The sequence below is a fragment of the Anomalospiza imberbis genome, chromosome 3 (assembly GCF_031753505.1).
Source record: "Anomalospiza imberbis isolate Cuckoo-Finch-1a 21T00152 chromosome 3, ASM3175350v1, whole genome shotgun sequence".
NCBI classification, from domain to species: domain Eukaryota; kingdom Metazoa; phylum Chordata; class Aves; order Passeriformes; family Viduidae; genus Anomalospiza; species Anomalospiza imberbis.
In genome coordinates this window covers 15,960,421-15,983,378 of record NC_089683.1, presented here as the reverse complement: position 1 = coordinate 15,983,378, position 22,958 = coordinate 15,960,421, and the positions used below count along the sequence as shown (strand labels likewise).

Sequence of the window (22,958 nt, the reverse complement as noted above, 5' to 3'; positions counted from 1 at the left end):
TGCAGAAATACAGGAGCTAAACTGTACGGCTTCAGCTGGAGCTCTGTGCGTATTTTCAAATAGACAATTTCAACTTTAAACCTTTAATGTCAACATGCAGTCAGTTAAAACAATGTCAAACCACAAAAAAAGATTTCTGTGCACCTTACTTTAGGGCATTTGATGATGAATCTGCTTCACATTACTAAATGCTCCCATTCCTCCTAGAAGCATGAATGAAAAATATAGATTTATAAAGAAAGATATATATATTTCTGAAGTATTTTACTAATTGGGAGTATTGTGTTTTGAGTTTTCCATACTGTTGGTGTATTTTTCAGAACCATCTTATCTGAATCTAGTGTACTTCATGCTGATGCTAGAACATGGTAATGCAGAAAGTGGATACTTCTGCTTAGGTTTAACCCACCTTCACTTTCTCTTCATGTTGTTCTCTGTATACCATAATATGCAGCAATGTTAGGTAAAGGTGAATAAAGGTGAAGCCTTTATTCTGAAAGGCATTGCAAAGTCACAGGACAAAAGCCTAATCCCTGCTCCAGAGTTCTCACAGTCCACATGTCAACTGGATCTGGCTGATGATTACAGGTGGAGAAATGCAAGAAAACTTGATGCACCTGACTAGTGTAGTGTGTTAGTAGCTGAACCACTGTGAAGTGCTTTCTTTTTGTTCCTATGCATTGGAGTAGTGGTTATTAAACACTTAGTTCAACTCTTAAATCTATGATTGTTTTATAATTTCCACCTTCTGTGTCTGAGTACGTGTATGTATTACATACAGCCATTCCCTGTGTAAGCTCCAGCACTGCACCTTCTGAGCCTCACTCTTGAGACCCCACATGATCTGTCTGCTCCAGTTTCCCAGAAACAACCTTTCCACTTAAAGCTCCACAGAAGTCGGGTCTGGCCTTGTTTAGGCTGACTCTTCCCTCTCTTGTCTTGGGTATCAAGCTTCTCTGTGCTTTCAAAATGTCTCCTTATCTTTCTTAATTCCCTGAAACTTCTTTGCTACAGCAATTATTGGTGCTTTGTCCTATCCCCGTGGAGGTCCCTGCCTTGGCCCAGCCCTGTCCAAGGTACTGGAGCAATGGCTGGAGCTCAGGTGGGCTTCATGCTAAGATGAAATGCCTCTCATAGTTGGGCCAGTGGCAAGAGCCTTCACTTGTTCTCAGCCCTTGCTGTCTCCAAATAAATCTTACATTCTTTGTGAAGTTGCTAGAGAGGGAAGAAGTCGTGTTATAGTCAGGCATTTGTGATGGCAAGCCAAGATGCTGACTTTTATACAAGGAAACAGAAGCTGGAGGGGCTAATGTGAGCATTGCTGGTTTAAAGGAAGGAATAAAGTTGTGGAAACAAGTGAAGTGTTTATTGAATAGTAGGGGCTGAATTAATTATGTACTAAAAGCAAAACAAAGAAATTAAAAGCAAAGCATACACATATACATATATATATGGAAAAAAAATCATTAAACTGAGGCTGGTAAGGTCGATAGAACTGAAGAGTGCATGTACTAAAGCCTGAAAAATGTTCATTAAATATTCCAGGAAAGGGGAACATTATGGGAAAATCTACAGACTTGAAAACACCCCAGGAAGAATGTCACAAATTATCTGAGCCTGTCAGACATGTGAAGAAAAAGCCAGATATTCAGAGGAAGGTTTTGTTTTAAAGAATATGTGTAAAGATAACAGACAAATTTGCAAAGGTCAAGTTTCTTTAGGAGTGACAGGAGGCAGTAAAGAAAACAAAAACACTTTTAAGCACATAGAATTGTGAGGAGAAAAAGAAGACATAATATGCAATTAGAATGTAGTAGTATTAAAGATAATGTAGGTATTGCCAAATCTAAACAAGTGCTATGCTGCAGTTTTTGAGCTCAAAGTGTGGGAGAAGGTAGAATGGATGGCAGGAATAGAGATGCAAGTAAGCAAGACAATAAACAAAATGGTGAGCTTAAAGCACTCCGTTTGTTGGGGCTGGTTGACTTATTTCCCAGGATCCTGAAAGAGCTAAGATGGTAACTAGCAAATATTTCTGACAAATCCTCTGAAGACTAGCTTGATATGTGTAGCACAGAGGGTTAAAAAGGTAGGGATAGAAAGCAGAAATATTTACATCTTAAAAGAAATATTGCAATGAATGCAGAAATGCAGACCATGACCATTAAATTGAGGAGAGGTGTTCTTATTCAAAGATTATAAGTGTTCCTGGATGAGTGGCAAGCAAGTAGTGGTTCCCCTCCTGCTTCCAGAAATGCTTGAAAAACACTCTAAACATGCATTTACAGCAATTACCACTGCTATTCAAGAAGACAGTGCTTTCACATTTGGAGCATAGTCAAATGTGCAAGAGGTTCACAATAGAAGAAATTGTGTGTCTCCTTATTTACACTTTCAGCAGTGCTGGAAGCTGCTAATGGGATATCAGAATTACTGAGAATCATACCTGTAAAGCTGTACAAAGTGGTTATACCCAGGTCTCATATAGCATTAAAATCTCTCCTTTGGTCCATTTTAACTGAGACAGATATTTTTTTTCTTTAACCCAGCTGGAAAATGTTGTTCTAGTTATGGGACAAGCAGAAGTTTGAAGTTTGTATCTATTAACTTTATTACAAATTGAGGGCAGGACTTCTCTTTTTTCTGGTAGCCTTTTCCCCACACAGTATCATGTTTGTTAGCACGAAGCTTAAGCTGTTCTGTATGCCAAATGCTTACTGTGTAGCTGCTCTTGGTGGGGACAGAGACATCAGCTCAAAGGGTTTTAGTGTTAGAGATGAGATTTTCTGTGATTAAGGTGACCACAAGCTTCTTTTGTTTCAACTAAATCTAGACTTCTTTTCTGAAGTTTACATCAATCTAAGGATTAAGTGGTCAAGTAAATTTGGCTGGGAAGCAACAAAAAAATGGTAACACAACAAACGGAAGACTCACAAAGTAATGGGCACCTGAAATGTTTAAGAGCAAACATGGAGATCAGTCAAATGTGAAGAACAAGAAAAGGAAATTTGAATTAAAAACTTACTGAGAGACTGAGAGAGTTATTCAGAAACAGAAGTACTGTGATGGCATATGAGGAATTGAAGGGTCAGGAGTTGCCACTTGGGGAGAAGAAGCATTAAGGAGGGGATAAGGAAATGTATAAGAAGTCTGAGCAAGTTCAGAGAAATTGGAATTGACAGGAACTGCAAAGGAAGAGGGAGTGTGGCAGTGTTCACACAGGAAGTAGGATGAAAACACAGGCCTGAGAACGTGGGGGCAGGGCTAATGTGAAAAGGATCCGTGTAGCAAGGAGGCAGGCAGGAATATAGGGAAGGGGTAGTGGTGCAGGACAGGGAATAATGGTGACCTCTTCGCTATATCCTACTGTGTCGTTTAGGACTGGAAGAAGAGTTCTGTACGTTCCTCAGAAAATGGGATGTAATTAAGAATTATGCAGACTTTATGAGATATTATACATATCTCAATTTTATTTGGAAAGAGAAAATAATTTACCTTACAGGGGAGAATTTATTGATGGAGGAACCGAGATACAGTATTGCAACTGAATAGGCTTTTTCTTATGAGCGATGGTGCTTTGCAGGAAATTAGCTTGGGTGGTGTGATTCAATACTTTTCATCTCAAGTAGTAGGCTTTGTTTTCAAGTGAGTAGGTGTTGGACAGAATTTGAAAAATGTGCTTCTTTGTGTGTGTGAACTCTGCTCCACAAAAATATTTACTATGTAAGTGACATACTGTGCAGTGAAGTGTATTTCTTTGGAATATATTCTTTAAGAGGTGGCTGTAAAAGAAGCTATAGTATAAATTCTAGCATCTGATTTGTTAAACCAAGAAGAAATAGAGAACTGGGAGAGAAGGCTGAAACTCTGCTCCTTGTTGTCTTGGAGCAGTGTGGTGTTCAGAACCATCTGCTGTTTGTGGACCCCTCAGCTAGCCCTGATTAAATATCAGATTATCAATGTAGTTGTAGCCTGAAATCTATAATTCTGTCTAGGCATTATGCTAAGTATGTGTGTAGATATATCAAAACAGCTGAAGTGATTAGAGCTGAACAAACTGCTTCCACATTTCTGAAAGCTTTGTACTACATTTAAAAAGCACATAGGAAGGGAAAATGGTAGTGAAGGGGTATGGATGTTCTTATGGATTATTTTCTTATGTTTTATGATCTCTGTTCATTGTTAATGAAAGATTTCTTTCCTGGAATATGCAATTTCAAGGAATTTTAGGCTGTATTCTAGGGAAGTCAGCTCAGAAACAAATGCATGAAGTAATCATTTTAAGCCCCTTCAATCAACCAGGATTACTGTTTGGCTATTGCAATAAGAGTAGAAATTTCCTTAGCATTTGCAAACACAGAACCCCTGCTCCGTAGTCACATGCCAAATGTGCAGTATGGAGTTTTGCAAAGCACGTGTTTTTAATTATTTGTTTATTTTCCAGCACTGTAGGTGTTTGTTACACAACAATAGAAAAAAATGCCAGCAGAGTTCTGAGCTCCATGTAGACTAGATGCTAATTGTGCTGATGAGAATAGCATTGAAGAAGCAAGTAGTAAATCTTTTCTAAGCTGCTTTTTGTTTGGTTTCATTCATTCTTCTGCTTAGTTCACTCTCTTCTGTTGCTTAAATGGTCTGGATATAGATGATAAGCTGTTCATATAAGTATTTCCAGCCCAGTCTGTTCTAGGGATGGAGTGGTCATGTTTGCCACTGCCTTCTCTGTCTCCCAGGCCATACAGATGTGGCACTGGTGCAAGGGCACACTGTATCTATATCTACATATAGATTCAGGCATTTGTCTCTTTTGCTTTAATCAGTTGATTCAGTAGCTCTTTTCTGTTTCATTTAAGAACAACAGAAGTTCTGATAGGCCTGGACATGCTTCTCTTTTCTAAATTGCTTCAATTTTAAATGCAGAAGTTCTTTGTCTTAGGTAGTGTTTTGTCTTAGGTAACAGGTATGTATGAATTTACCTTCCTAATCTAAATTGATGATACAGGGAAATACCATCTGTTCCATTCTATAGATACCTTCCATGACATGAACTCTCTCATTATTTTGGCAAAGTCCACTCTAAGGATAAAGTTTTTATTTTTGTATCAATATTATGTAAATGAGTATTGTATCTCTGCTGTTTGGTGCACTAATAATTGCATCACTTAAGATTCACTTACACTTTGAGGCAGCTGTGTCTAGTGACAGGAATGTCTGAACTGTTAATTTTTGTTATACTTAAAGCTGCTGAAATTCCAGTAGAGTTTAAGATCATCGCTTTCAAGATTGTAATAGTGTCCTGTGATTTCTGTGTTGAAATCTGAAATGAATGGCAGTTCAGATGCATTCTTTCATTTAAATGTATTGATACTGAGACCGTGCAAGGATTTTCAAATGTATAGTGAATTACAGAGAAGTTGGAGTGCAAATCACAGGCTGAAGTCTGAAAGCCACTATAGAATAGAAATAATTTTATAATGTTTCAAGAGAAAATAAGTTATATCATTTGACACTGGCTTTTATGTGTAATTATTATATACCATTAGTATTATAGGTAGATGCTCTTAATAAATTTCTACCCTGATAATAGAGAGATAATGTCCAATGTGCTGCTTTACCTCTGATGAACCTTATTTTGACAGCTGGTTCTGTATGTCCCTGGGAATGGTTGGTTCATTTGAGGTGATTTGTCTTACTCACCTGAAGTCCCCTCTAGATACCTCTGCCATTCTTTGTTGTGGGAATATGGCATCCTAAGAGTTTCAGGTGTATCATAAACTAGATAGAGTTTGTGTGCCTTCTATTCCCTTTCAGAATGGACACCTTGTACGTGTCTGCCAGAGATGTTTGTGACACTGAGTTATTATTTATTGATGATAAGAAACTCTCAGAGGCCTGTTAAGACTGAAGTTCAATTTTGCTGTGTTGCTGTAGACTCTTTTCTAGGCTAGTTTCTTGTCCCTAGAATTACTGGATACCTCAAGAAATAAAAGTCAAAGGAGTGTTGGGTGTGGAGAGATAGATCAGTTTATGGCATCCAACAGATCTGTGCACATACTGCAAAGGTTCTCATTTTTAGCATAGAGTAAGTAAATCATACATAGGGGGCAACATAACTGTTTAGTTTTTCATTGTTTTATAGAGATTGTATAGAGATTGTAACAGGAATGGTTTAAGTAGAGGTTTGGAAGACTACAAATACCAAATTAGACCACTAATATGGGAACTTTTGAGTATCTGGAGTAAGTATCTCCCATACTTGGGGAAAGTATCTCCCATAAATAACTAAAATTTATTTTTTCAGAAAGCTTATCACATGCAGAAAAAAAGGGCATTATGTTCTGCAAAGATTAATTCTTGTTGCCTCTGATGGTGTCTAAAAAGATTTAATACTGGGGAAAAGAGTTACTGATTTAAAAAATCTGCAAAAGGAAAATCCCATCAGCCAGCTCGTCATAATGCTGTTGAATGATACGGTGTGAGGACCAGCCTCTTCCAACAGCTGGACTCCGAACCAGGAATGGCTTTGATGGATGCTGACAGCAGACAGAAATGCAAAAACATGAAGCTAGAAAAAAGTCTCTTGCAGCGTGAGGACCGGAGAATTTTGACATGGGTAAAGGGTTGGTAAATCTTACTGGTCCATTTAAGATAATCATCGCTGGAACTTTAATCCTGTTGCCTATGTTACTTTATTTTACATGGTGATATATCTTAGGATGTTGAAGCATGCAATAGTAAATAAAGGGAGATAGATATCAGGAATTGGCTACTGCAACTGAAAAAATAAACAACAATTAAATATTAAATAAGGGAGTTTATTTTACACCGCCTCTGTTTATAAATGAGCAACTGTAAAGATTAAGTGCATCATCTATTACATTGCTTATGAGATCTGTATTTAAAGTCCAGTCATCTTGTCTTTGAAATCAGATAGCTGCAGATGTTGGAGAAGTAAAACATATTTCTCAGTGTAAAAATTGGTTAATGCAGGAGGTGGATGTATTCTGGAGAAATAGTTGGCATAAGCAGCTTCCATTCTTTCTCTAAGCATGAGATTTTATTTCACAAGAATGCTTGTCTGTTTCCTAGTTAAGTATATGTTGCATTTTTAACTTTTTGTAGTGAGGAAAGCCTCACTACACAGATTGTGGATATCAATTAATACACAGATACAGCACCTGTTTAGTGTGAAGCAGTCTCATTTTGTGACTTGTATTAATGATGTAACATTTTCTATCTCTGAACCTCTGATTTGGGATTTCTCTTCTGATAGAAGTGGTCTGTTAGAGTATTCTGGTTTTTAGGCATGCCTTCTTTGTTTTAATAAATGCATTGTACAAAGTCATCATGCTCAGGTCTTTGCAGCAGAATTACCTTGCACTTTCACATATTAATTTCCCAAAGCACATTAGTGTTACTTTCTTCCACTGTGCATATCCTTAGCTCAAGAGTTTACTACATTCTTCTGCCAAATACACCAGTGCTTGTTTAAACAGATTGCCTTGCCATTGGACCCTCAAGAACCACGAACCCAGATGCTGGAGAAATAATGCTGTTGTGGAAAGGGACCTTTCAGAGATGATTCTGCCATAAACTCAGTCCTGTTTTTGCAGGTTTGTCTCTGAACCTTCAGTCTCTTTAGCTGACAGATCTCATAGCAAAGAGCTCATTTATACAAGTTAACTGTCATAGCTACTGCAGTTTTTCACATGCCTGCTCCAAGTAAAGTAATTGCCTCAAATTGAAGTGTTTTTAAATTACTGTTGTTCTAGGATAGATTCAGAAGCTATAATGCCTTGCCCCAGACTATGCCTGTAAGGGTGTTTTTCCACGCTTTGTATCAGTCCCTCTGTGAATGTGCAAGGTGATCAGTGGAAGGAAACTGGAGAGGGTTTAGGGAAGAAACTAATACATTGAAAGAGGAAATGACATAAGAGTAGGAGAATGGAAAGAGGATTCTGGAGAGAGATAACATAATTTAGGAAGTTTTTTTACCACCCTCTGTAACAGAAAAGTGGATTGAAGCCAGCGGTGTTGACAGTTCATTTCTAGTAGAAAAATAACAAGCTGAGACAGAATGTCTGTGGATATCTCTGATCTCTTGAGTCAACAAGGATTAATTACAGCAAATATCATATTGCCTGTAAAGATACACCAGAAAAGCCAAACTATTGTGGTTCCTGGATACAAGTATAAAATATTTGCTGCTGTTAATTTTTAAATGAGACCAGTCCAGTGAGGCACAAGAACCTTGTCTTCTTCTGCTATCTCTACAATAACTACTTGATTGCCTCTCTTTTCCTTAACTGACAAGTTTCTTCCTGTGCCCTTTTGTTTTTGGGAAGGATGTTCCTATATGTGTTCAGCATCTGCAGCAGCCTCTGGCATTATAACTTATCCTGAAATACTGGAATGGATGAAGTGCAGGATTTATGACTGTTGAGTAGCTCAATGTTTTAAAGCAAATTGCTAAAATTAAGAGTGAGATCTGATTTTGTTTTAAATAAATAGTGTTAAGATAACTGTGTATAATAGATCAAATATCAGTGTGTTAATATTTTTTTGTATATTTGTCAGTTAGATGTTCAGTATAGGGAAGAACAAGTAGGTTCCTGACTCCAGGATAATCTTTCAAATGACACAAGATTTATTTCCCAAAATTTTATTACTGGTTTAGCAGTACTTCCAAGCATTTGTTGTTGTTGCTCCAACGGACTCTTTATTTTACAAAATGATAATCTTGAGACTTTCCTCAAATTCAGATCCAGTTCTATGAATACTTTCAGCAAAACCCCATCCAAATAGCTGAAAATGTGAAATAGTTACTTTTACACTTTGCAAAAGGAAGCTGCTGTGGGTAAGAAGGAAGGAATGTGTTAGAGATTTTGAACTGTTTTAAATGCAAAATAAAGTAAAGGTAATGGCCAGCTCCTCTCTCTTCCTCTGTCCCTACTTCCCATGGTATGCGGTCAGGTTTAGTTTTTTTCTTTCTGGAATAAGAAAATTTGGCTTGTCTGGAATAAGAAAATTTGGGCTTGTTTCTCTTGAGAATAGCCTGTTGGGCTATGTAGTGTTTATGGTTGAGGGTATCTCAGTCTTTTGTTTTTAAACTCATTACTGGAAACTGGGAGATTATCCTGGGGAAGGATGTGTACGTGCTTTTCCTTGCTTGCTGCCCTGAACATCTGCTGTTGGCTGCTCCTGATAGAGGATATCAGGTTAAATGCAGTGTTCATCTGATCCAGTATGGCTGTTTTTCTATTCCTTCACAGACAATTAATTATTTTCTGGGCCACAAAGAAAAAAGACACTGGTGTGAGGAGATTTGTATAAGATAAAGACTCAGACTTCTGCTGTAAGTTTGGCACCAAAGATGTTTAATGTATCGCTAGAGCATGGGGACTCTTCACTTATGCTGCTACTGCCCTGGTTTTCCCCGTACCCTTTGGCTCTGTAAAAGGTGCCAAAATCATCTCTGGGATGTTCAGTTTCTGAGTTTCTGTCTTCCTGCTTTTTTTCCTCCCTCAGTTAAATATGCTAATAATAGAACAGTTTGTTTCTCCTCTCTCCACTAAAAAGAGCAAATAATGCATTCCTCTTTTATGCCAACCATCTATATTGCATGGATCTATTTAGACAATATAGATTTGGGGATTGATGCCAATTTTTTTATTATCTAAGGTTTTTTGGGGGGGAAGCATTGCAATTAAATATTTGAAAATTGTAAATCCTGGTGGGCTTAAATCTTTTTAGCAATGTGAAACAGACTTAAGCAGAAATAATATTAATATTATTATTATTATTAATTAGATTGAAGCATACAGGGTAGGATGTAGAATATCATTTCAGGATGTTTCAGTAATCTCAGACTGATTTCTTCCTGGTAAGATGGATTTGGTTCTAATTAGTTGATGCATTTTACTGTTCAAAGTAAAAACCTTTGAAGCAGTGAAAATGGAAATTGGCCTTTGGCAAGTGAAACCGGACCTTGTTCCTACATGTGGAAAAAAGCTTTGTTACTTATCACTGGTAGCTTGAGTCCTCTCTCCTGTGTTCCTTTGAAAATCTACATTTGATTGTGATAGGCTTGTTCCTGTCCCTAGTATACTTCTGACTAAAAAGTAATTTACCTTAAAAGTGGTTTCATCAGATTGCTATCAGAAATCACATGAAAGTAAATGAACAGAAGACATAAATTCTCTATTTGGAAAAAAGATTGCACAGACAAGGACACACTCAAGAAGGTCACTTCTGAGTTTCTGTTTCAGTCCACGTGCATAACACCACTTCCACAATAATGTGACTTCTTGTCTTATGTACTGTAGAGAATTCCCCCCCCCACTTAAGTCAAAGCTATATTTACTGTTTTTAACAATAGAGAAATCTGAGTGCTCATTACTAGAAGCTGAGTGGGACTATGAAAATTATTTATATGGCCTCATAGTCTCAGTTGTGCTGAAACAGATGCTAAAATAAGCAGCCTCACAATAGAGTTTTTTGAGGCAAAACTAGAAACATTACCTGAGAGGACAAACTGGTCCCACCATGTGAAATACATGGTTACTTTTTTTCTTGTTCAGGAGTTCACTGGGCATTTTTAAGTGAATAAAAAGAAGTGCTAGTATATGCAACATCCAAAGCCATTTTAAAATTTCCTGCTTCTGAAACGATCGAGAATGCACCAAGAAGTTGAATTAGGGTGCATTTTGGTGCATGTATGTGCATTGGTATAGTATGTGTATGTTTATGAAACAAGCAGAAGCTTAGAAATGTGAACTGTAGTGAAGCTACAGCTGGATTTGAGCTGATTTCCCAGTGCTAAGATGTGGACAAAGAAAAGGACAAGGAAATATGAAGAACAGCACTAAAGACAAGGAGCTGACATTTTCAGGTTTTATCCTGAAATGACTCCTTTGGAACACTAGATGTGAATAAACACCAGTGCTGTTCAATGAAACAAAGGCAAAGTCTTCCTCTCTGTTTTTTGGTCTGTAAGCAAGAGTGAAATACAGTATTAAAGATGCAAAGCTTTTCACTATTTTGCCCATTAGTTGTAGGCACAACATAGGCACTCTTAAATGTCACACAGTATGAGAAGGTTGCACCAAGGAAGGGAGGAATAGACAAAACTTCCCACAACAGCAAGTGTAGTTTTATTACCATAGTTGGAAACATAGTAATTTATTTCATAAATATATCCAGGTCCCACTTCAAATGGCTAGATATTTGTTATCCTTTGTTTTCTATTTGGAAAGCTTTCCAGAACTGATTTTTTCCCCCCAATTTCTAGTCACAGTTTGTTAAGGTTCAAGTACAGCTTTGCACAGACACAGCTGAAAAGACAGGCAGAGGATGAAGAGAAGGACCCAAGAAAGCCTGACCTGTACAGTTTCAACACATTAAGGTTTTAGGTTTTGCTTGTTGTATTGTCCTTGGTACTCTCAGTGGGGTATTTTCCCCCTTATCCTTTCTTTTGAATTTTTATGTGGACCAGCTGTTTGAAATGGATTGATGCTTGAGTTGTCAGTGGTGTGTTAGGGGCGTTAGCTGCCATTCCTGTTGGACTCTGGTTGTGCTGTGCCTTGTGGGTTTGTTCCTCTGCTGCCTGATCCTGGTGAAAGTGGAAGTTGGTTGAGAGACGTTTCAAACCAAAATGATGACTTTAGTTGAGGAAGAGGATTTGAGGTTTTTTCCTTACTGGGAGTTTGTGCTTTCTGACTGAGGCAGTCTTGGGCCAGAGGATTTTATGAATCCATAGATCTGTCTGGATCCCTGACCATGTTAATACATGGTTAATCCCATGCATTTATCCTTCTGACATTTCCTTAAGAATGATCTCCCTCAAACTAAGGTGCAGAGATTTAAATTTTCTCAGCTGCACACACAAATACAAGACTTGGCTGAGAATTTAATTTGTTAGTTTTAAGTCTCTGGCTGTCAGCCTTCTCTTTGGACTATTGCTCGTATTGCTTGTAGTTGGAGACATTCCTTTCACTTGTACTCCAAGAGGGTGATTGCAGTCATCGATGAAATAATTCCTCTGTAGTCAGCTGATCAGAAGGTCCTTTTCTGAGGTTATTTTTAGAAATCACCAAATATACAATGAGGGAATTCATTTCATGTACTCCCATCCAAACAGGTGACTGATCTAACCTTGGAGATCACTTGTTGTACTAGATGGAATTCAAATTGCTGAAGAGGGTGAACAGATCTGGGTTTTATGAGCTTGCTTAGATTGTTTTATTTTCCCCTTCCTCTGTACTTCAAAATTCCAGGTGAAAAGACCTCTGCGCCTCTCCTGCTGATATGTTTCAGATGTGAACTATAAAGATGCTGGAGGTTAAACCTCCAATGGGCGTAGCAGTACCATGACACTGTAACCGTTAAGGCATTGTCAAAATTGCTTGGTTTCCACGGAATGCTGTGAAGATTTTGTTCACCTATTTGAGGTCTAAATAGATTCAGTTTTAGAATACTCCCAGAATCAGGGGCCTAATATTTCTTTTTGCATTCACTGTGTTAAAATAATTATATAGACTCCTAGGGGCTGACTTTTCAGCATAAAACAATGGTAGATCAGGTGTGTAGCTGCTGCAGTTCATTGAAATGTTTTGGATGAAAATGGGAATTTATTTGGTGGGTTTTCTTTGCTTTATCATGTATCATGCTAAACAGCTCTTGGCATAATACAATTTGTAGTGTTCAGTATTGTTTTTCAGTGAGGTCTAAAGATACCCCATCTCTGGAACATATATTTTCTTCAAGTGTCACAACTTTTTTTAAAAAATTAATTTATATAACCGTAATTCTGCTTCTCCTTTCTGGAATAATTCTACATTTTTGAGTCTGCTCATATTTCACTTCAGTAAGCAAAATTATTACCTGCTTTTACTTCTTTCTTTGAAACAAATTGATTATAAGTGCTTGAGCATTCTAGGCAATATTTAAACTTGAATTTTAAATAGTGTTGGGGAAAGCTTAGCCTAGTATTAAACTGTGTGAAAGATATTTGAGAGATATGCAATTTATTTTGCTCAACATAGCAGTTAGAAAGTTCATACAGCTGAGAAAGCAATTAACTAAATTATCCAGGAAAACTGAAATTAAATTCCATTTTCAATATTCTGCCTAAGGAAGCGGTATTGCTCATTTCTTCAGCAACATCAGAATATACGATGGGTGAAAACTGTTTTAAGGCTCTTTAATAATTTAGCATGGAAAGATGATACTTTGTAAATTGTTTCCTGCTTAGTTTATATGATGTTGGTCCCCAGCCAAAGATGGAGGAGGTGTTTTTTTTGGTTAAGGGGACAGATTAGGTTGTATGGATAGGGATGGAAGCAAATGGCAAGTAATTTATTAATTATGGAAATAAAGTTAACTATGTAATAGTTGTAACCACAGCAGATTTCCAGGGCAGAAATTTGCCGAAAGACAATCTGCTATTATGTTTCTCTCTCTTTTTTTAGGCTCTGGATGTTGACCGAACTGTTCTCTATAAAATGAAGAAATCTGTCAAAGCCATAAACTTATCTGGTCTGGGTACGTACATAATTCCTATTAGTTTATATTGGTGAAATTAGAAGATTTAAACAGTTGGATGTCATACTGAATCAGAAAGAGTTATATGGGTAACTCTGAGAAAAGAAATATGTGCATTTTAAATGGCAATCTTGAACTAGCTGTTTGATCATGACCTCAGTAAGGATGAGGTGCTGTGGGGTAGCTAAACCTCTCTTGCTGCCCTACTGGTACCAAGTGGTAAAGCTGTGCTCTCATCTTTCCACTGGGTGTGGGCTACCTGCTCTCTCTGTCATGCCTGCTGCTTGGCAGATACCTAGATGAGTTTTTAAGCTTGTGTAAAACTGCATATGCAGTGAGATCAACTTAATTGGGATTAAATGAACACCTGAAGTGGTAGGGCTATGTGTATCATCAAGAGATGAGGGTGTGGGGGGGTGAAATTACTCTTTGGCAGCAATAAGAAGCTACATTGGCTCTACTGCTTTGTGAAACCTCAGTCTCCCTGGTGGCTTCCACTTATGTATGTTGGGAACTTCATGACAAGAGGGAGCCGATGAGCTGCAACTTTTTATTGTCATGATGTAAAAAATCAGATATTTTTCATACAATGCTGTATAAAATACAAAGAACTATTGCTGCATGCATTTTTAAATTTGTGCCAATTTCTTAGAATTTTGTATGTTTATCTTCTTTGAAAAAATTTACTGAAGCTTTTGTTTTTGTGGATCAGCAGCATTTTGTGAATAAGAAATAGCATTTGTTTTTGTGGATAAGAAATGGCATTTGGTTGGCTTTTGTTCTCACTGTGCAGTTCATAGCAATTAGAGCTAACAAAACCTATATTAAATGCAAAATAGATAGGCCTGTCAACCTTGGAGAGCCACCAATATCTGACAGAACTTGTGGCCATGTTGGTGTTCAGACAAGGTTAGAAAAAGAACTGCTGTTGTGGTATAATTCATCTCCAGTAATTGAAAGGAAGTTCCTTGTCGAATGTAATAAAGCTTTTATCTTTGGATTGTGGAGGGTTCAGTTTAAGATTCATCAGGAGCTGTTTCATTGGTTTGGCATCCTTTCTTCTCTTCTTTTTCTTGCTTGGCTGGGCTTATTTGGCTGTTGAGTTTTTTTTTTTTTTTTTAAATTTTATTCTAGAGTGCTAGACTATGCCTTCTAATCAGAGTACCTGTTAGAACATTGCAGCAAATCACTAGTCTTTGCATAAAATCAGTACCTTGCCCACATTTTTAATTTGTGCTGCCCACCCAATCTTGACAAGAGAGGTTTGGAGGCTTTTATCTTCCACCAGCATAAACATCACTAAGCCACTTGTCAGCCCCTGGGGTTTCTTTCAAAACAAACCCCATGGTCCTACACTCAGAAGAGCACAGTGACTAGATTTTTAGTATAGGTTCCCTAAATAGTTAATAATGTTATAACAAAATAATGTTTTGTCTTTCTTTTTTTAGTGTGAGAGTTTACAAACCATTATTAAGGATTATATAGTACTCCCTATTTGTACATAGCGTGGGTTCTTACTTAAAGAAAGCATCTAAACCCTCAAAACTGGATCAAGTTTCTTTTTTTGTTTTCATACCTTTTGTTTGTAGAGAAACTTTTAAAATTTGTCAGGAAAACACCATAGGACAGGAAGAGTATTTTGGAGGGTTCCATCAAAAAAGTAGATTTTTGTGCTCTTCAGAAGCACTTGGGGGTACAAGCTCAGTTAATAGTACTCCTGCAATAAACTAGCATCAGCATTCTGGGGAATGTCTCAGAATCCAGAAGAACAGTCCCTAGGATGCTGGGGAATAGAAGACTCCTGGGGATGCCACGTGGAATGGTGCCGAGCTTGTTTCCTAAGGTAAAAAGTCAGCATGGCTCAGCTACTGGTTGCACATCTAACCATTACACTTAATGGTAGCAGCCTTTTCACCTTGCTTTCATGCAGGGACAGCTTTCTCTTTTTGCTGTAGGAATTGTGGCCTTACCTCTTCTCTCACACCTGGGTTCATGTAAGCTAAGCTGGATGCAGGAAGCAGCAAAAATGCAGAAAGCAGTGCGGAAATAATTCACCTTACTGCCTAGATGTGAGAGCTAAAGGAGCTGTGACCTGCCACATCCTCATTTTTTCTGCCTGTGCCAGTTCATTGAAAGCTTGTTTAGGTGTATATATGTCACACAATAGAATTAGTTGAACATCCTTACTTCATCCTACAGCAAAAATTTTGGTAAGTGCTCAGCCCTTGCTGTTGATGCTGAGGAAAATAAGTAACTTTCAGTGCTAGTATTCAGTTTTTAAATTTAATAGCTTTCTGTCACAGGCTGCAAATTCAGTGCTCAAGTTAAAGACTTGCAGAATTAATACTGTTTGTATAATTCCAATTCTGCATGTACATTATGTCAGTCTTTAATTACATAGTGTTATACCACTACTGCACTGGGTTTTCGTTTCATATATTGGAAATTAGAAACAAATTGTAACTATTTGAGAAACAAAGTTACTGAATGGCCAGAATATTGAGTCTAGATAGGACTCATGAATAGACAGGTTTCTTTTTAGTTTGGAGCATGATAAGTTTGAACAGGTTATGTAACTAATTCACTGAAATTTGGGAAAGGACTTTTATCAAAAATCCTTTGGATGTTAAATGTGTTTATGTGTACAAATGGGCTTGAAATGAAACTGAATCATTGCTTTTTAAAACAGATTAATCCTCTCTAAATAACCTTTAGGGTTTATGCTAGTCTCATGTAATGACCAAGACAGTCTTTGTCCTTATTAATGCATAATTTGTTTTCTAGGGTATGGAGTTTGTTTTTTTTCTCCGACTTCCTTTAAAGCTTTAGAAATTGTCTACAGCTAGAATAAGAAATAGGCAATGTTAACTTTCTCAGGTGCCAACTTTCTCAGGTGCCAACTTGTGTTTTGTCCACATACTGAAGCATGACATGTCACTAAACTTGAGTTCAGAAAAACTTTCTGTTTTATTCCGCAGGTCAAATTGACTTATGACAAAGGGACTTTTTATGCCTGTCTATATTGGCAGATAACCTGGTGACCTAGGAGTAAATCACTTGGGCAAAGTAGTTAAGACTCTCAGATTTCCTTTATATTTGAATTTATTTTATGCCTAGATTTCCTCTCATGCCCTGGGCTGAGTAACCCCCCAACATGTGCAGCTCAAAGCTTTCTGAACATTGATGTTAGATGTGTGCTGCATAAATTGTCCTGGTGTAGCCCAGGACCACTGGATGACTTCTAGGGCAGAGCTTCTGGTTTTGTTGTCTCAGAAAGGAATCTGGTTGTCATAAGCCAGATCTGCTTTCAGAACTGAACTGGCCTGTGGTAAATGCAGATTGCTAGGATTTGCTTCAGATCCCCACTGCTGCCCTGAATTGGAGAACTGACATAGATATGGTCCTCTATAATGTGTTTTATAGTCCTTTTTCCTAGGATGACCCAAGAATATTTGTTCTATTGCCTTCTGTTGCAGAGATCCAAGACTCTGCCAGCACACTTTAGCTCCTCTGTTTATTTTTCAGCACACAGTAAAATGTAATAGCACACAGTTAAAATAGTGTTAATAAAACACTAAAATCTGAAAGTTCATTATGGGAGTTGGGGGTTGTTATGAGGTCTCTGCTATGGTGCAGAAATACTGTGGATCTTTGTAGGGTGTCAGATGTTTGTCTTGTCTTGGCACATTATCATTTTTACATGTGGATAGGTACATGCAAACCGGAACTAGTGAGATATGTTGTACTTCTGGCATATCAGTATTAAAGTGTAAATAATGATGGATTTTTGTATCAACTAAACATTTTTAGCAATAACTTTGGAAAGCTTTTTTTTTTTTTTAAACCATAAATTGTGATTTCAATAACCTTTTATCTGATGATGATATCTTCATGTTTTGCTCTTTTCTAAGCTCATGTGGAAAATGAAGAACAGTATACACAAGCACTGGAGAAGTTTGGTGGCAACTGTGTTTGCAGGGATGACCCAGATTTGGGAACAGCGTTTTTAAAATTTTCTGTGTTTACAAAGGAATTAACTGCACTCTTCAAAAATTTGGTAAGAATTGCTTAAGAAAAACATGTTTGGAATTTTAAAGCCAAAGGCAGTATTTTGGAATTATAACAGCTCTTCATATTGAAGACAATTTGTGTTTTAGCAACCACTGTTCTTAAAAAATTCTCAGCTTATGAAAATACCTCATGTCCTAGGTTTTCCCCTTGCAGAAATCAAAACTCAACCCAACCCAAAGAAACCAGAAAAGAAACCGCCACAACATAAAAACACAACAAACCCCCCTCTTCCAACACTTCTCATGCCTAAAAGCTTCCCACAATAAAGTAGTTATAATATACATTATAAAACATCACAATTTGCTTTAAAATGTGAAACCAGCAAAACCCAACTTGATTTACTGTGTGATCACGATGGTTTACTTTACTTTTTCCCACTTTCCATTTGTATTTGTTAAGGGAGATTTTAGTGTCCCTGGAAGAGAGCTTTTTTGCTTCTCAGGGAAGTGACTCAGGGAAACAAAATCAAGCGAAATGCTAAAACAACAGTAGTGTCCATTGGGGACCAATCCTACAGCTGAAGCCAGTAAGTCTTAAAGCCTCTTTGGTGAGCCAAATGGGATGGAGCCAAATGGAAGAACGGGATTTTTAATTATAAATGGAGAATTTTCAGCCTCAATTTCACATTAATCAGAGGGTGCAAAAAGGGTAGATTCTGATTACATCCTACGATCTAGAGCTTTACCCTGTCTTAAGTACTGAATTTACTTGAATTCACAGAACTCTTATACCAGGGGCTAGGAAGGGGAAATGACCCAGATTCCCAGGAGCATTTAAAAGTCTGTGTCTGCTGAAATCAATGGCATGAAGACACATCAAATGCTTTTGTGAGTCTAGACCAAATGTCTGTAGTTTGCAGCCAGCTGGTCATAATCACTTCTTTGGGGAATGTTTCCAGCTGATGGGATTTAGGGCAGTTCCATTCACTCTCTGATGCTGTCCTGTCTTTCTACTCAATCATGATATTGATGAATACAGCCACAAATGTATTTATCAACAATGAGATTTATTTCGTATTGGTTATATTGATTTGAACTTCTCTAGATGTACAAATACTATCTGAGATTACGTATCAGAAGAGGCATCCTGATTCAGCGTGAGACCTGATCCCAGGTCTCTTGTACAGAGGCAGGCAGCTCCTGTAGAAAGGAAAATGGAATGGGTCTTCTAATTGATACCTTCTGTTGACTAAAACCCCCTCTCTATCATATATTAATTAAAATATGATGAATTCATTAGGCAAATGGATCTGGGAAATGTGATGTTTAAGTGGTTTTAAAAAGCTATCTGCTAAAAGCTACACCCCCTCCCCAGAAAAATCTTTCAATGTATTACATTTCAAGAATACTTCTGAAAGCTAGAAGGTGTTGCTCTTTTACCAAAAATCTTAGTTATTTGTTCTCTTAAAACCAGAAACTACTATATTTGCAAAATGTTTCTGACAAGAATAAGTTTTCTTCCACGCTTTGGAAAGGAAACAAACCAAAATAAGTATCTATGGGAAGTTGGAATACATGTTTTTGTTACCTTTTGTTATCTGCCTAAGTGTTTTGTTGTGGTGTTATATTTTAGTTAAATGGTATGCTCTGTCTCACCCCTGGAAAATGTCTGGTTTATTCCAAGCCTGCGATCCTCCCCTGCAGTATCCTGTGTCTGTAATGCCATTGGCCCAATCTGTTCCGTGCCCACTTTGAATCTCCCTGTTCAGTGTGCTGGGGGACGTTTTTCTCTCTCTCTTTGCGCTCTCCTGGCCGGTGCTCTCTCAGCCCCTCTCTCCCCCTTCCCTTTCCCCCCTCACTCCCCTTTCCCCCCTCTCCCTCAGACACCATGCTGCCTCCCGGGGGTAGGACCCCCAATAAACCCTCATCTAATGAGCACCCTCAGAAGCCGTGTGGAGTCTCCTTGCCTGCCTGCTGCCACCAGCCAACTCACAGCCTTGGGGGCCCCCCGGGGACACCCCGAGGGGTTCCCCCAAATGCGCAGCAATATTTTGTGTGTCTTCTCCAAGGAATATTTGTAGTTCTTTTTGCTGGGTACTGGTGTTTTTTTTTTAGTAGCAGCTATGTCCTTTTACTTCAGTTTGTGTGTATAAGAAGAGGATATGTCATAAGAGAGTAGCTAGGTCTGTAATTTCTCTCAGTTTGTGGTTCTTATTTTCTCTATTTTCGAAGGGAAGCGTAATTTTGCACAGGCATGAATGTAATTTCTTTTTTTAATATTGCAGTGGCATAGGCACCTTCTCTCTTTAATACTGTCTGGTGAAGAGCAAGTCTCTGTAAAGCTCCGCTCCTTCCTAATATGCCTCATATTGTTGAGGTTTGAAGCTTTTTGTTTTTCCCTGACTAGCAAAGGAAACCTAATGGTCCTTGTATTTGGTGTCTCAATAGGAAAATAGTTTCCTCCAGAAAGAAATACATATGAAAAAAAGATGTGGACTTCATTATTACTTGTAAATGCCATATTTTTGAAACAGAAATCTAGAACAATGAAAAATTATAATTTTATATAGCCTTGCCTATTAGAAGTTAATGCCAGTAGAATAAATTTTTAGTAACTGGTCACTTTGAAAATCTGTTCATAAATTCAGTGTTTGAGGTCTAGTTTTCTAGAAGGTTAAAAGAGTGTTGACCAGTATAAAAAGTTTTGTACAGTAATTGGAAATAACTTGGGGTGTATTTTATTAAAGTCATAGCCATATGTGCATTCTCACAATGAGGTGATATATCATTATGTTGAAAGCATTCAGAGTTGGATATATGGATCAGGCAGGGCCATGCAACCTGCTACTGTTGAAAAAACATTCTGAAAGGTGCTCTTTAAATAGACCTATCTCTGGAGTTTCACAGAGTGCTGAATTTCCACAGAAGATTTTAACTGAAGTGGATGGGGAATGTGCAAGGAAGTGAGAGGACATGTTCAGACTGGAACAGATGCCAAAGCTATTAACACTGGCAAAGCTTTAGGGCTACTGTCACGTTTTGCTTTGTCATATATTTTACTTTTGTTTCTAGAAGCTGATGTGTTCTGTCAGCTCTTGGCCTGGATGGCATTTAGAGCTGTAGCTCTAAAGTGCTTCTGCACACAGATTTTCCTTAAAGTTGTCCTTAGTAAGGTAGAGGAAAGCCATTATAAAGTTGTTCTGCTTTAACTGGAGTTTCAGGTGCTTGTTTTCCCTAATAATTTTAAAAGTTTTCCAAAAGACTTTGAAGTTTTTAGGGCCTTATCAAGACATCAGTGTTTTAAATTATTTCAATAACAGCTGAAGTGTTTTTGTTTTTAATCCTAAAACCTGTATACTTACTATACAATTTAAGTTTAGGTCTTGAGGTTTTTATAAGTTTGCTATGCTGCTTTTATGTGTGCACTTTCACATACTGAATAAAATTAAAAAAACCCTACCCCAGCCTTTGTAGTTTTTCTTTACTTTTGAAGGGTTTTATAAATGCATCTTCAGGAAATGAATTTATATTTACTGTGTACAAGATCCTTGTAACCACTTACTTTAGCAATTCTACCCCAGTTTGCATTATTTGGATCACTTTGTGATATATACTGTGCAATTATTTTCTCTTGCCAAAGCTCTGATATCAACTTAAATTATTTTTTCAACTTCTGTTTTTTAAGAAGATTGAGTAATCAGTTTGTCTTTTTGGTAGTGAAAGATCTGAAAATACTAGAGGCCATTTTCAGAGATAGCATACTACATTTTGTAGCAAGCACAATATTGCTTGTTGATGACAACCTTGTTACTAATTCCTAATAGAAGTGGACCACCCACTAGAGTAGGCAGTGCTGCCAGGTGGGTTAGGTCTGTATGGTACTTGCTTGTAGTGTTAATTACTATTCCTTCTTAAGTATAGTGCCAAGGGATAAAGGTGTGAGTCTTAACATGAAAAGTGTTAGGACAAGGAAAGGCTCATTGCAATATATTTGCACTTTAAATATTTTCTCCTTTAAATCCTGTTAAATTGCTACACTGAGAAGAAATAAACTCTAGTTGTGCGTCTTTGTCAACACTCCTTGAAAAGGGATTTGATCTGTGAAGTAGCTATTTAACGAATACCATTTTTGTTGTTGTTATACTTACTTTTTTCCTTTATTTTTCATTTATATAAATTTAGAGCTAATGAAACAGGCTGCATTGAGAGGAGTGGATCTGATATTTCCACTCTATGGAAGATAGCTGGAACTAAGAGATTCTATTTTCTATTAATAATCCTTGGATTTTTAGTCAGAAAAAAATGGAAGAACAGCAGTGGTATTTTTCTGACCATATGCTCTTGCTTTACTTACTTTTTTAAATGTAAGAAGAAAGAAAATTTGCTTAACTGTAAAAGGTAACAGCAAAACCGAAGGAATTATCTTTTCTGTATTATGTAATGAACTTAAAAAATTTATGCCCAGAATTTTCTTTGTTTAGACCAAGGTGTTAAAACACAATGTTTGATGCCTGAACCTTTGCAAACAGTTCCACCTGGAATCAAATTTTTATTTTTTTGCCAAAGGGTATTCATCCAACTGGAGCAAATTCAGAGGACAGTGATAAAACACGATTAGGGCTTCAATAGGTTGGTTTATGAAGAAAGTTTAGAAGAATGTTTAATTCACAGATAATTCTGATTGTGGAGGAGGAAAATAATAAATTGCATATAAATGGGATCTCACTCTGAAAATATTTGGTGAAATGTCCCACATAAAGTGATAGAAGCCTACCACTTAGGTCTTTCAACCTAGGTTAGAAAATGTGCCCTCTGGAGTTCTCCACTGGCAAGGAAGAAGGGCTAGAATAACCGCAAGCCTCTTCCATCCTTTGCTTTTGCAGCTCTTAATTTTATGCTTTTCAGATTTCCTGTGAAATACTTCCTAATAGAGAAGTTCACAGTTTGTAGTTTGCATATTGGTGCTAATAGTGAGGCTGATTCTAAGTAGTCCATGGTGGCAGCACTTGGTATCTTGTGTAAAGGCATTTTTCTAGGCAGCTGAGCCAGCAGCTCCATGTAGACACTTAGTGGTGCTCAGCTGCTGTTCTGCTGGAGTCATTTTCCCTGTGCCGTAATGGGTGGTGGGTGATGTCTCAGCTCAGCCACACCTGTGCTGTGGGGGCAGTACTGCCATCAAGGCACACACACAAGCACACTGATGGTTGAGAAGCCCACAGGCAAGAGCAGGGACTGCATCTAAGGTTTAGTAATGGCAACAGAAGACATATTATACTGCTCAACTGCCTGAATTTTAGTTTAAACTGAAAAAGTTTTAAGTTCTGCATATTAAGAAAAGTGTTGAAGTTCTGAAGTATACTGAAAAGGCTTTTTTCCCCCTTTTTGCTTGGATTTAGCAAACAAAAC

General features: G+C 37.6%; 1 protein-coding gene across 5 annotated transcripts in view; it reads left to right on the top strand.

Annotated features, from left to right (window-relative positions):
* Positions 1-22,958, top strand: part of ASAP2 (ArfGAP with SH3 domain, ankyrin repeat and PH domain 2) — an 82,475-nt gene that overhangs the window by 5,421 nt on the left and 54,096 nt on the right. For 4 of the 5 annotated variants that reach the window (XM_068183489.1, XM_068183487.1, XM_068183486.1 and 1 more), the window contains exons 2-3: positions 13,470-13,542; positions 17,454-17,599. In XM_068183489.1, coding sequence (XP_068039590.1) covers positions 13,470-13,542; positions 17,454-17,599 — 219 coding nt within the window. Of the gene's footprint in view, positions 1-13,469; positions 13,543-17,453; positions 17,600-22,958 lie in introns of those variants that run through there. The other variant, XM_068183490.1, reaches the window with a different exon arrangement.